The 13,201-nt window shown below is 42.5% G+C and overlaps 1 protein-coding gene across 8 annotated transcripts in view; it reads left to right on the forward strand.

Annotated features, from left to right (window-relative positions):
* Positions 1–13,201, forward strand: part of KCNMA1 (potassium calcium-activated channel subfamily M alpha 1) — a 701,659-nt gene that overhangs the window by 602,990 nt on the left and 85,468 nt on the right. For 4 of the 8 annotated variants that reach the window (XM_063102667.1, XM_063102668.1, XM_063102666.1 and 1 more), the window contains 2 exons: positions 8,164–8,250; positions 12,668–12,761. In XM_063102667.1, the coding sequence (XP_062958737.1) occupies positions 8,164–8,250; positions 12,668–12,761 (181 nt within the window). The remainder of the gene's footprint in view (positions 1–8,163; positions 8,251–12,667; positions 12,762–13,201) is intronic. The other 4 variants (XM_063102675.1, XM_063102670.1, XM_063102671.1 and 1 more) reach the window with 1 other exon arrangement.

Consider the following 13,201-nt stretch of genomic DNA (forward strand, 5'->3'; position numbering starts at 1 on the left):
CTTACGGTACATCTTTAAAGAGATTTTACAGAAAAGAAAAAGAAAAGCAATGCCTAGCATGACCCCCTTCCTCCCCACTTTGGTTGAATGGGTCTGGGGTGGCACTCTAGCATTGACACCCTGTAAAGTTCTCCAGTTCATTCTGTTGAGTATTGAGGTAGACTGCACTTTCCTTGGTCCAGAAATCTTGCTTATCTTATTCTGCAGCATTTCTGGATCGAGTCCAGTAGGAACACAATTTCTGGATTGTGGCTGGATAGTTCTGAGGGCTTCAGTTCATGGCCGGCTCCTGTGATATCTGTCATGTAACAGAAGACAGCATTAAGCTCAGAACCATTACAGATCAGAGCCAAAAATGTCTTCTACTTAATTAATGCCAGTCCCCCGGGAGGGGAAGTGTCTGGCCAAGGCCACACAGTTAATCCAAGACTGGTCTAGAACCTGGGGCTCCTTACCACTAGCCTGTGCTTCTCTCTGGCCACTAGGAGCAATTTATTAGGAATCTTTTTCAGTGGCTCAGCCCTGGAAGAAATTTGGAGATGTGTAAACTACGTAGAGGAGCTTTTAAGTCTGTTTGGGAGTGTAGGACAATTGAAATGGAAAACAAATTAATAATGCAACAAAAATAAACGTCAGGGCATGAGATGAGCAGTGCCAAGGGACTTTTAAGGAAAGGAAAAACTCTATCTTGTTACACTCATCTGGGAAGTCTTCCTGGAGGAGGCAACCCTTGACGGGTGGCTAGAGCAGTTCAATGGGAAGGAGACTTGGTGGGAAGGCCTAGGGAAGGGAGCGCTGCCTCCCTACCCCGTCATTCCACTACCTCCTCCCCAACCATCTCCCCCGTGCAGACATCAATCCCATGACCTCCCGCCAGAAATTCAAGGGAAAGACTCCCTCGCCATCAGGCAGCACAAATTTCCTGTAATTTAGAGGTAACAGTGGGGTTTCTCCATGTTTCCATCTGACTTTCATTTGTTATTGCCCTGAATGATCCTGGCCTTCTCCAGTTGAAGCCTATTTAAATGTTTTCTGGCTTTTCTTGTTTTTATGACACTTGAACAAAACCTAATTACTTGACCTGAGCCGTTCATGGGGGCCACATAAAACGGGACAAAGGTGACAGCTGAATGAGATGCAAAGGAGGGGGTGGGGACGGGGATGCTCACCCCGTTGTTCTAGTGGGTGGTTACAGGATTGGTGGCCTGGTATGGGGAGAGAGCACGAACCATGTAAGTAGAATGGTGTCAAGAGACAGTAGTCTGGCATCGTGGAGAAGAACCCAACAGCAGGGAGCCCTGATTACCTTGACTCCTCAAATCTAAGGTGGTAATGATGGATACCATCTAGTAAGAGCTTACCAGGAACTCCTTTAAGTGCTTTTTGTAGTTTCAGTCCAATCTCACAACAACCAATTATCCTAATTTGGTAGGTGAGAAACTGAAGTTAGGTAGGTTGCCTAATACCTAGGCTAGGCCCAGCAGTGTGGCTTCAAGGCCTGTGTGCTTAACTGTTACCCTTCTTGTCACTCAATATGAGTTGACATTTGTAGACAGATATCCCATGCCTTAAAACCCTTATTTCAGGGATAGCACACTTGAGCGTCACTGGAACCAGGGCTAAAAATGTAAATGACAGGTGCCTGCCATATGCGTGGGGGTACAGTAGGCAGCAGTGGGGTATTTGGCCAGCTTGTAAGCTCCCACCCCGTGAGACAGGAACCCTCCTGGAATGGAGGCCCAGTCTTCTGCAAGATTTTTATTTTTGTTTTATTTTATTTTTTTACATGTATGTTTAACTTTATTGTTTATTTATTATTACTTTAAATTTTATTTTATCAATATACAGTGTAGTTGATTTTCGTGTCCCTTTACCGATTCCTCCTTCCTCCCTCCCTGTCCCCCCTCCGACCCGTCAACATCTTATCTGCTCACTTGTCTTAACAAGTTCAAGGAATCGTGATTGTTGTGTCTTCTTCCCTGGCCCCCCTAGCCATTTGTTTGTGAATTTATTTATTTATTTTTAGCTCCCACAAATAAGTGAGAACGTATGGTATTTCTCTTTCTGTGCCTGACTTATTTCACTTAATATAATTCTTTTCTAAGTCCATTCATGTTCCTGCAAGATTTTTAAATAAAAGTTAGAAATCCATAGTTTTATGGACAATCTTCAGACTTAAAGATTGTCCCATATGTAAAACCCTTTGAACCAGCAGGGTGGTGCCAGGCCGAGCACACTGGTGACAGTGTTTGGTCCTCAGGCTGTTAGTGTGTGGCCTCTGGATATCTCATTTAATCCCACAGCATCTACAAAACTTGGCGTCCTCATTTGTCCAGCAGGGAGAGCAATAGATGTTATGACATCCAGGTGTTGGGTAACTTGTCTGAGATCAGAGCTCTAAAGAGGCTCAAAGCTGGGACATGGGCGGGTGGCCTGACTCTAGAAGCTCATAGCCTCATGCTATTCTCATGGGCAGAATTCTGGTAGCCAATGATCTGCATTAGAAGTCAGCAGACCCAGTCCCTGGTTCTGGGTTTGCATATCAGTGTAACCTTGAACCACAAGAGAGTGAGTCTGAGTCCAGAGCATCCCTAAATCTCCTACCTCCGCTGTTGTTCTCCGCACCTTGTTCTCTAACTTCGTTGACCAGAAAGGGGTCCACCGCGCACTAGCATTTTAAAATGTGGCACAGCATGTGTCTGAGGATAAATGATAGTTGAATATAGATAAAGATTTTACAGCTCAAGAACATCTTTAGAAGGTGTCTGTGCCCTTAAGAAATATACTAAATGCTGTGTTTAGTGTAAAATCACAATCTGGACTAGTTCTTACCTCCCAAGGTTAAAAACATACTGTATTTCTAAAGTGTTCTGGCAGAACATTCTTCATCGGGCACCTGGGTTGCACTAAAAACCCATACATTTTACCTTTATCTGAGTTTCAGAGAAAGTATCAGTGCAACCATCTTATACATAGACTTCTAGGGGCTCTTGACACAACCAGCTCAATGGAAGATATGAGTACAGTATTCATGGATGAGCCACTAATAATGATGTTAATAATAATAGTCCTTCTCTTTATAACATCTTGCGGTTTAGAAAACAATTTCACATACATGCAATTAGATTCTAGGCTGGTCTTCAAATAGCAGAATCATTGGGACGAGCAATAATTTAAAAAATGTAAATAGCGAAGTGAAAATGGAAGCGAAAATATGATTGACATCTTCTGCCAGTCATGTTTATTTGAAGCTGTTTAGGGGGAGGAAAAAAGAGAGAGAAAGATGGTAACATCTGAGTCAAAACATATAAGCAAATAAAAACTTTCACCCCAAAGTGGAAATGTAAATCAACATTGTGTTAACTGGGAGAATTTGATGTGAGGTCTGAAATGAAGTCCAGGAGAGACCTGACCCCGTCTCTATTTTCTGTTTCTCACCCTGGGCAGGTGGCAAATCTCAGATTCCTGGGGCAGCATGATCTTTTCTCCACTCCTCTGGATGTCTGACAATTTGTAAATCCTCAGGCAGCATTTGTTGCAAGGGCCTTTTTTAACAATCTCATGTCAACAGCATGTAGTGATCAAAAGAAATAACTCTTGTTTTATATTTGCCTTGTCCAGTTCTGTGGTGATAGAACCAGCACCGTGAACACCCTTGAGAAATGGACAGGATAGGGCAGTGACTAGGAAGAGGAGAGAGAGGCACTTGCCTTGGACACCAAATTTAAGGGGTCTCCCAAACCCTCAGATATCAAGATAATTGATAGTTTCATGTACAATTTTAAAAACATCAAAATGAAAAAACAAATCCAGGATGAACAAAATGTCATCATTTTAAGTAAAGACAGGGTAGTGATTTTAATGCTGGTGTACAGGGAAAACAGTAAGGGCAACAGAAAAGTAGCAGCGGCAGCCTTTTGGGTGCACCCTTTCAGTGTGCCAGGAACAGTGTTTCATATCTTACAGGCGTTTTCTCTTGGTATGTATCAGAAGGACCTGATTGGACCTACAGTCAATCCCAATCTATTTTGACAACAAACCATATTAGAAAAAGTTTCTGTACAAGCTCCATAAACTCCATTACAATCCATTATGTCTTTGTTCAACGTATGGGTTGAAAATTATGATCTCTTTGTTCACAATGATCATTTTAGACACACAGCTCACAGAGATCAGTGTTAACTTAAAAAATATATATTAGCATGCTTGTATCTATTAAGCACCATTGCTTTTTAGGCTCCAGATGATGATTTTATTAAATATGATGCAAAAAGGGATAAATCAAGGATAATTATAAGTTCATAAATACATACTTCACTGACATAAAATGGTTTTATTTGGATGGATGTGGAATTATCTGTTCCCTCAAGAAAATAACAGAGATGTTCTGATTAAGCTCATAATCTAGTATATGTGCAATTCTAGCCAAACCGATGGGCACATCTTCTTTTCTGAAACTACCTTTGATAAGAAATGCATTACAAACTCATCAGTTTGGCTTCCTGTTAACAAAGAGACAGCAGCCGTCTGGATCATTCTGGATTCACAGTGAAACTGCCACACCATGTATCCTCCAACTGAAGCTGTGCGAGTTTGACAAGGGGCAGATGAATCCAGGAGTTATTGTGCAGGGGTTTAAATCTATGCGGCAGCTGACGGCTGAAATAATCATCTATATATCGCTCTGAGCTAGCTGGGGAAAGGTTGAAGCTGTATATTTTCAGCATATCTAGTCTCATGGTTAATCTGTTGTCTTGTACAGGACTCTCGCAGGGTGGACTGGCAGTACATACTGACAGCTTCTAGGAATTGCTCACGGTGGATATGGTTTGCCTTGCTACCCAAAGTACTGGCTGGATGATTCTAACTTAGCTTGAGTTGGAAAATGTGCAACTCACCTGACTCATGTCCTCAAATGCGAGGGGACCAGCAGGGCTAATAGCAGGTTAGGTGAAGGGACATTAGAGTCACGAAACTACCTTTTGTCCCTGTCAACTTCCCCAGATTTGTGCACCTCAGGTGGGCTCCAGGTCTGTCTCTTTTGTTATTTGGCTGTCTTGGCAAGGTGGGGAGAAGATTGTCCTTTTTGGAAACTGGAAAGCTAGGAAAATGGAAGAGGATCAAACTACTGCAGGGCTTGGCAAACTGTTTCTGTCAAGGGCCAGCTAGTTAATATCTGAGGCTTTGGCCATGCGGTCTCTATTGCAGCTACTCAACTGTTGTAGAACAAAAGCAGCTGTAGACGATAGATAAACAAATAACGCTGGCTATGTGATTATGTGGCTGTGGTCCCCCAAATTTTATTTATAGCCTCTGAAATTTGAGTTTCGTATCATTTTAATGTGTTACGAAATATTCTTCTTCTTAGATTTTTTCCCCCAACCATTTAAAAATGCGAAAAACATTCTTAGCTCATGGGTTGTACAAAAACATGTGGCAGGCTACAGTGTGCCGCCCCCTGAACTTGAGAAAGAGAAGCAGAAGGCAGCTGTTGGTGTCAAGTATGTGGCACGTTCCATCTCTGCTCTAACAATTGTCCCCCAGAAACATGCACTGCACATTCTGGGGCTACAGACCCCAAAGCATTTACCATCTGGTTGGTGTTGGAAGTGGGGAGAAGCGAGAGAAGGAAAGGAAAGTTGGGAAGGGACTGTTTTTATTGGACTCCTTGTACATACCCCCCGGCCCCCAGTTTGATGCAAAGCAAAAAATGATCTTTCATCTCCTACTACCTTCCTAGTCTCCATACTCCACAGTAATAAGTCAAGGATATTCTTGCATATCTCATTTCAATTGTGTACATCTCCTTAGATTTTTATTTTTCATCTCTGTGCCCATTTCTAAGAAGCTAATACCTAGTGATCTTTGCTTGAGGCTTTTCTTTGTCCTTGAGGTGATAGAGACAGTCTGTTCCAAGAAAAAAAGAAAGAAAAGGGCCAAAGGCAACCAGATCTCCAAAAGGAATTTTCTCCCGAATACAGAGCAGGGTAGATTGTTGGGCAAATGATTATAGCCAGTCAAGTTTTTTGTGACGATAGAAGAGATGAGATTAAAGATACAGAGGCTTTGATGAATGTCGCACCCCTACCAGGATACATATAGAACATAAGCCTTGTAGTCCGAAATTCGGATGGGGTAGAGGGCTGTGGGTACCACCATAGGTACATCTATCTGATCTGGCCAATCTGATTCTAGATGATCCTGTAGGCCTGCACTATTTATGCAGAGAACATTGCATTTTGGGTCATGTGGATTCTGTTAATATATTTTTATAGCATCTTTTGCTCTCTCATGTAGGAGTTGAATTCTTTCATTACACTGTGTTGATGGACTCAAACTCACACAATCCAGGTTTCCCAAGCAGTGAATAGAGCCAGAAATATACCCTGCGATTAACTACCATGTAACCTATTGTTCCTTAAATTCTCCCTCCCCACTCTCCTATTAGCTCCATAAAAGCCAGAAGAGAAAATGCTCCAACAACCCCCCTTCCTGCCCTGTCAGCCCACCATGGGGCAAGTCCTCCCTGTGTCTGTGCTAGGAAAGGACAGGCCACTTTGAAATACTTTTCCGTTTTCATTGTGTATGACAGATTTTTTAACCTAATAAATGTACTTCCTATTTCTCAGCTAGAAGTACGTGTATATGTGCATCTTGCCCGATAACATATACGATAGTGTGATTGTTCAATTATAGAGAGTTTTATGTTTGAGACATGATGATTGCTAGTGTTGCTTTTGGAGGCAGCATCCTTCATCTTTGCATTTTCTGTGTATTAATGTTTGCTATGATCTTTCAAAACATCGCTTCCTAGATCGATTTTATCAAGAATACTACAAGGTGTTCATCAAACTTCTCATTGATGTGTGCTATCCAAGGTTGTCAGACTAGAAACTCTCAGTGCACGGATCTTACCCACTTTAACTCCCCTGCACTCTGCTATCCCCTGCCCACTGCCCTTCGAAGCACAGAACTTGGCTGCCATGTCTGCCCTACCCTGTCCCAGCCTTACTTAGCTGCTCAGTCTCACGGATGGACACAGGGCATTCCCCACTATGGGATTCATTCTGAAACAGCAGTCACGTTCTCCATTACAGCATCATAGCACCAGACTCACAGTGTGGGTTAGTTATCTGGCGCTTGTTACTGCTGCTGTCGTTTTCCATCATTGCTTAAGGAAACATTCACACTCCTTCACCAGTCTGGTTTGTGTGACAGACAGCCAGGGTTCTAGTAGTCTATGACTACAGGAGAAGAAACTTCGCTTTGTAAAGTGGGAGCCATTCTCTGCTTCAATCCAAGGATTGCACCCTTGTGGCCACCTCTTAAGACCTTGGGAGTTAGTTAGCCCAGACTCTGTTGGGGAAAGTCTTAGGCGATCATATCAGAGAGAGGTCAGATCAATTTAGGAATTTTGTCCACAGTGAATTACATATTACAAAATAACTGTTACTATGATTTACATAATTTTTCTTGGGGGAAAGTTCCACAAACCCACAGAAAATAAGAAGCACACCATTAGATCTCTATTCCAGCAATTTCCCCCTCATCCCTTAACCCCCTACTCTCAATTTTAGTAAAACGGCATTTGTAGCCTGAAAGACTGAAAACACACACACACTTTTCTTTGATGTCAATGATGCAAAGAGATGCTACACATCGCTCTTTCTGAGGAGTGGCAAACTCATTCATTTAATGCAAGTTAGGGAGCAGTCTGAGATGGAAAGCAGTGGGTTAGCAATGAGGGTTGATGACTTGAAATATAATGATTATTCAGTAGGATTCCTTTTAGCAGTCTTCAGCAGATAATGGGTCTAATCCTGCTGCTAAACTTGAGTTTCCTGTATCTGTGTACATTGTGGGGGAGAGGGGGAACTCTGTATATTTTTGGAAATTGTTGCACACAGAAGACTATCTTCTGAATTTCCGCAGATGATATCCCTATTGACATTGATGACAATAACATAGAAAAAAAAAAAATCCAGAAAGTCATCAGGGGGAAAAAAAAAAGAAAAAAACATGCAATTCAGCTGTGAGGGAGAAACCTCCATTTTAATTCAAAGCTATGATTCTGTTCAGTGTTAAAACTGGTTTGTGACTTGCCTAGCAAAAAATTTCACTAAGGATTAATTTCCATTTTCTTTTCTCTTTATTGTTTGGCAGTCAAGGTTGAAGCTAGATCACGCTATCCCAAAGACCCATTTGAGTTCAAGAGCGCAACTCCCAATTCCCAGCTTGTGACAGAGCCAGGTGAAGGAATGCTGGGACCCATCCCAATTTTTAGTAACTGCCCTGCACCCCTCAACATTCTACTTTAACATACTGAGCTCAGTTGAAGAAGAGAGATGTACTACTCTGTGGATTTCAGCATGCATTTAGCTTGTTGGGCAGCAAAGTATCAAAAAGAAAAACCATAAAAAAAATTAATAATTAAAAGAACCTCACTTGCAAACTAGCAGCTTGCTCCAGACTTCACTCAGAAGCCCTGTTAGCTAGATGCCTTTGTGTTCAAACCACTTTGCATGACTCTTACTCTGAGTGATTCCAGTGTGAATATGACATTACTAATGATCTGCTAAGTGTGTACAGATGCGGGTCTCTCCAGATGTGGTGATTAATAACCTAATGGGGATAGCCAGTTGACTCATGTTTATGGGTTGTTTGCCTTTTATAACATTTCCGAGTTTATTTGCTTTGAACTATTTTTTAACCCCAGCCAACTTATTCACCTTGAAGTCTCAAAGGGCACCATCTCTTTAACTCTTATTGGAAAACAGGGAAGAGGGAATGTGCCCCAGGCTGGAACTGAGCATTGAGTTCATCACACACAAGCATTGGACTATTCGGGAAAGCTGAAAGTTGGAATCGTTGCCCCATTTCACTTTAAGGAGCCATAAAGAGGCATTGGTGAACCCTGACACAGTGTTTGCAACCTGGCTAGGCTGATAAAGGGAGAGATTTCTTAAGAAAAAAAAACCTAGTGAAATACATGATCATTTTGAAGCAAGCCTAGAGTTCTGGCCAGTGTTTCTGGAAGATGTTGCCTCGCTTTTGCTTCAAAACAGAATGCTGTTGAAAAGTCGAGTAAGATGTTGTTACAGATGTTCAACTCTGCATTAAGGCTGTTGGAATTACCACCACATCTTAAATCAATTCCCAGAACATTGTCTGGAGGTTATGTCATTGAAATAATGAAGCCTCTTTAGTCAAGTATAAGCAAACATGTTAAAACATCATTGTAACTTTAAATTAAACTCTAGCGCAAACCAGGGGATCTGAAGCCTCATTAGACTTGCCTGACATTTTTCTAGCACTGAGTCTTCCCAAACTGTAAAACTGTTAGATTCAGTGCCTATTAGACAAGGGAGCACTGGGAAGTTACAACAGCACATTAAGAGTTATACTTAGGGATGTGCAAAAACAAGCCCTTGAATTTTATGAGTACTTGGAGACTGGATGGAGTTCAGCTCCTATAAAAATTCCACGTTAGGTTCCTGAACTTGTTTGTGTGGTAAAGAAGCTGATAAGTCAGGTTTCTTTAAAGGACCACATCTTTATGGCTTCCACAGCATGAAGGCTGATGAAAATGCTGGAGATAGAGGTGTATTGCAATTAGCCAAAATGTAGGTTAAATATGAGCCTGTAAATGTGCATTGTCATGAGGTAGTGGCCCATGACTTCACCACGTTTGTCTTCAATGAAAGTAAGTAAATTTGTCTCCCTTTGAATTCCACTTTTATTCCTCTCATGTCATTGCAGAAGCCATGAAGGGAAAAGTATATTTTATAGCTTAACTAAAAGTTTTCCTAGATCTGCTTTCTTTAAATATGCAGAAGTTGATAGAATCCATATAAAGAATAATAATTAAATATGTTTTATATCCTACTTATGAGAAAGAAGTTATCACTGCTTCTTTTGTGGGACCTAAGCCATATGGAATGGTCTCCATTACATGATGTTCATATATTTAAGCTGGAGACATTTCCTCCCCATCTCTTCAGGGAACAGATTTGCATTTCCAGGCTGTGAGTGCAGGAGGAAACCTTTGAACACAAGTTTCATTTAAGAGAACAAATCCCAGTTAAAATGCAGTATGATTATGATGGATGATCTTTCTGAGTTGCAGTGAAAATAGTTTCCTTAGATAGAAGAAGGCATAACTTTACTACCAACATGAGGTGTCTCCCTGGAGCTGGCTAACAGGTATTAACTTGCAAGTCTCTCATCTGAAAATCAGTGCAGGTAAACAGCCAGCAACAAGGTCTAACGATGGTGGGTGCTTAACCAAAGAAGATTATTTATTGTAGGCCCAGCGTAAATGGGTTAGCAAAAGTTAAGCAGAAGAATCTAACAGAAATGCCAGTGAAGGTGACTTCTGTTCAGGTCTCAACTGATACGGACTCATTGTATATAACTGGACATAACCATGGTAACTTCTGGCAGCCTTGAATAAAGCTAGCCAAGTAGACTGGGTTAGATGAAAGACGTTTTTGGATATTGCATTATAACCTTAAGAAGCCTTGTGTGACAGAGAAGAACAGAACTTGAATTCCCTCTAGACCTAGTCACTTGCACACACACAAACACACACATGGTATTTAGTCCAGCAGGCTACACAACTAATCTAGGTCACCCTGAACACAGTACAGCAGTTGCAAGTGGTCCGTATTAAAAAGTGTCTTTGTATTACGGGTGGAGTCAGTGCAAGACTTCCTACTCCATCCTAAAAAGGGGAATGTGCAGAAGTATAGTACACACAGATGTGCACACACACACACACATACATGTACACAGTTCTTCCCCACTATTGCCTTGGACGCCCAGTTTCCCTATCCGGTGAAAGGAAGATGAGTTCAGGTCAAGCTCAGAGTGCCTGTTTGCTTGCCGAGATGCATATCAAGTCTAAGTGATTTTTTTTCAATACCATTTATGTGGCTCGTATTTATTTCCTTTAATCTTTTAAGTGCTGTTTAGTCTCTGTGTGATTTGCTGTGGATACTCATTTCTGATAAGATGCGATATCCTCCCAGCCACATAGTCCCCGCCTGGAGCACTAAGTGACTGATACAGTCGCAGGCAGCCAAGTGGGGGCCTGGGCAGAGAGGGAGCAGGCGGTGGAGTGAGCAGGCTGTGGGCGCTCACAGGTGCTTCCTCGTCTTCATTTTTTCTATTGCTCTCACCTCACACCACCGTCTTGTTCCCTTTCCCTGCATCAGCCAGGATTTAGACAACCCCTCAGACTGACAGCAGAATAGGGGAGTTGGAAAAGTGTGATGCTTTGAAGCAGATTTGGAGGGTAGTTGTATTATTATTATCTCCTTGGAACCATGTATCATAACCTGCTACATTTATTTAGGGTTTTCAGGGAAGTACCATATAATGCATGCTCTGATTTGGATCTTCCTGGATAACACCAAGTAGCTGAGATGGCATTTTCTCCCCCATCTAAGACTCATGCACCATTAACATATATCAAGCTTCTTTTGATGTCATCACTGCTAATATTTCTCTTCTTAGCTTTAAGGTAACGGCCGTGCCTTCTGTGTCTCAGGGATGCTTCCTCCTAGTCTGTGTCGCTGTCAACTATAAGAGTCCGAGGATCCTATTTTTCCTTCTTGACATTGCAGCTTGAGCCTGAGTTGTGGGGGTGGGGAGAGGAGAACTAAAATTTTGCCGCTGATGCCCTCGGGTGACAGGCTGGGTATGCATCTGCTAATTATCAAGCAGCTCTCTTAAAAAGAAGCATGATGCAGGCTAATACATCTACAAGCTTGTTAGTGGGTGTCTTTGGGTAAGAGCAGTAGAGTGTGCTGTGATGTTTGTGGGTGAAGCTTCCCATTGCTTAGCGATCTGTGTGGTTTAGACATTTGGAAAACAGCCTTTGGTTTCCAATCCCTAAGCTGTGCTTCATCTCTGCCCCCTACCGCCACCATCAGAGATACCATTCAATGGCAACCTCATCCAACCTCGCCAGCCTGGTCCTCCTGTCTTACCAAGTTAAGAAAGGACCCCACTTGTGCAGCCCCACAAGCCCTCCCTCTTGTCAGTTGGAGGGATAAAGAGCTGAGTTGGGCTGGGGATTCTGGAGCCAGCACACGCCAATGTTCCCAGTCCTAACTGATTGCAACATTGACTGCTAAGGCCCTGAATCCTTGCTTCTCTTCAAAGCTCTCTCTGACATGCAGGGATTCGGAACCAGTGAAGTTGCTTCATCTGCAGAAACAGCAGGCTGGCAGTTATGATGCTGCATTTCAAATACAACTTTACTTCTGATTTTGGTTAGGAGTCAACTCCTTTGCTAACACGGCAAAACAAAGTAACCAAAATTAGCTCTAAGAATAATGATTGACTGTTCATACATATATATTTTTTGTATGCAGATAAATCACAATTTCTTTTATTTTTTTTCTTATGGCAGGATGTTTACAAACTGTTTTAGTCTGTTGAAAGTGCATGTTCAAAGGCAAGAGCGTAAAGAGGTGACACTTTCACCTTCTCTAAGCCACCTCTTTGACTAACACATTTGGTCTTTGTCATTGGGTCCTAAAAGACAGACGTGAATTCCTAGAGAGTGACTGAGCCTTGAGTGTGTGTCCTTTGATATCTTGCCTGTATTTCGGTCTGCCCTCAAACTGTTCCTAATCTCACGAGCTGCCTGTATTTCCAGTTGAAGATGAGCAGCCGTCAACGCTGTCACCCAAAAAAAAGCAGCGGAACGGAGGCATGCGGAACTCACCCAGCTCCTCGCCCAAGCTGATGAGGTAAGGGGCGGCCCTCTCTGGCTCCTGCCCGTCCTCTCCTCGCCCCCTCCTCACCCTCCTGGGCCCGGAGTCCCCCCCCCCAGCAAGCGCGTGGCAGGGGAGGGCTGCGATCGTTAGGGGGCTTCTGAAGGGCTGGAGTATTTATTCTGTCAGCTTGTCAGCAGTTAATGATAGAGCTGAAAAAATTCTGTCATGAAAAACAGTTTGAAAAGCTGTTTGAAAAATACATAGGCTTTAAAGTCTTAGCTGTCACCATGTCCTGTCTGTGTGTAGTTCCTAAACAGCGGTGGCACTAATGATGGCGGTAACCAATCAGAGGGACTCATGTGGTTAGTTTGCCTGCGGCAAGTCTCTTTCTGCTGGAGTCCCTGCGAGGACTGTTTTCTGTACTTAAGGCCATATGTGAGATGTATCATCACAATCAAAAATGAACCTGAAGA

The sequence above is a fragment of the Cynocephalus volans genome, chromosome 7 (assembly GCF_027409185.1).
Source record: "Cynocephalus volans isolate mCynVol1 chromosome 7, mCynVol1.pri, whole genome shotgun sequence".
Lineage (NCBI taxonomy): Eukaryota > Metazoa > Chordata > Mammalia > Dermoptera > Cynocephalidae > Cynocephalus > Cynocephalus volans.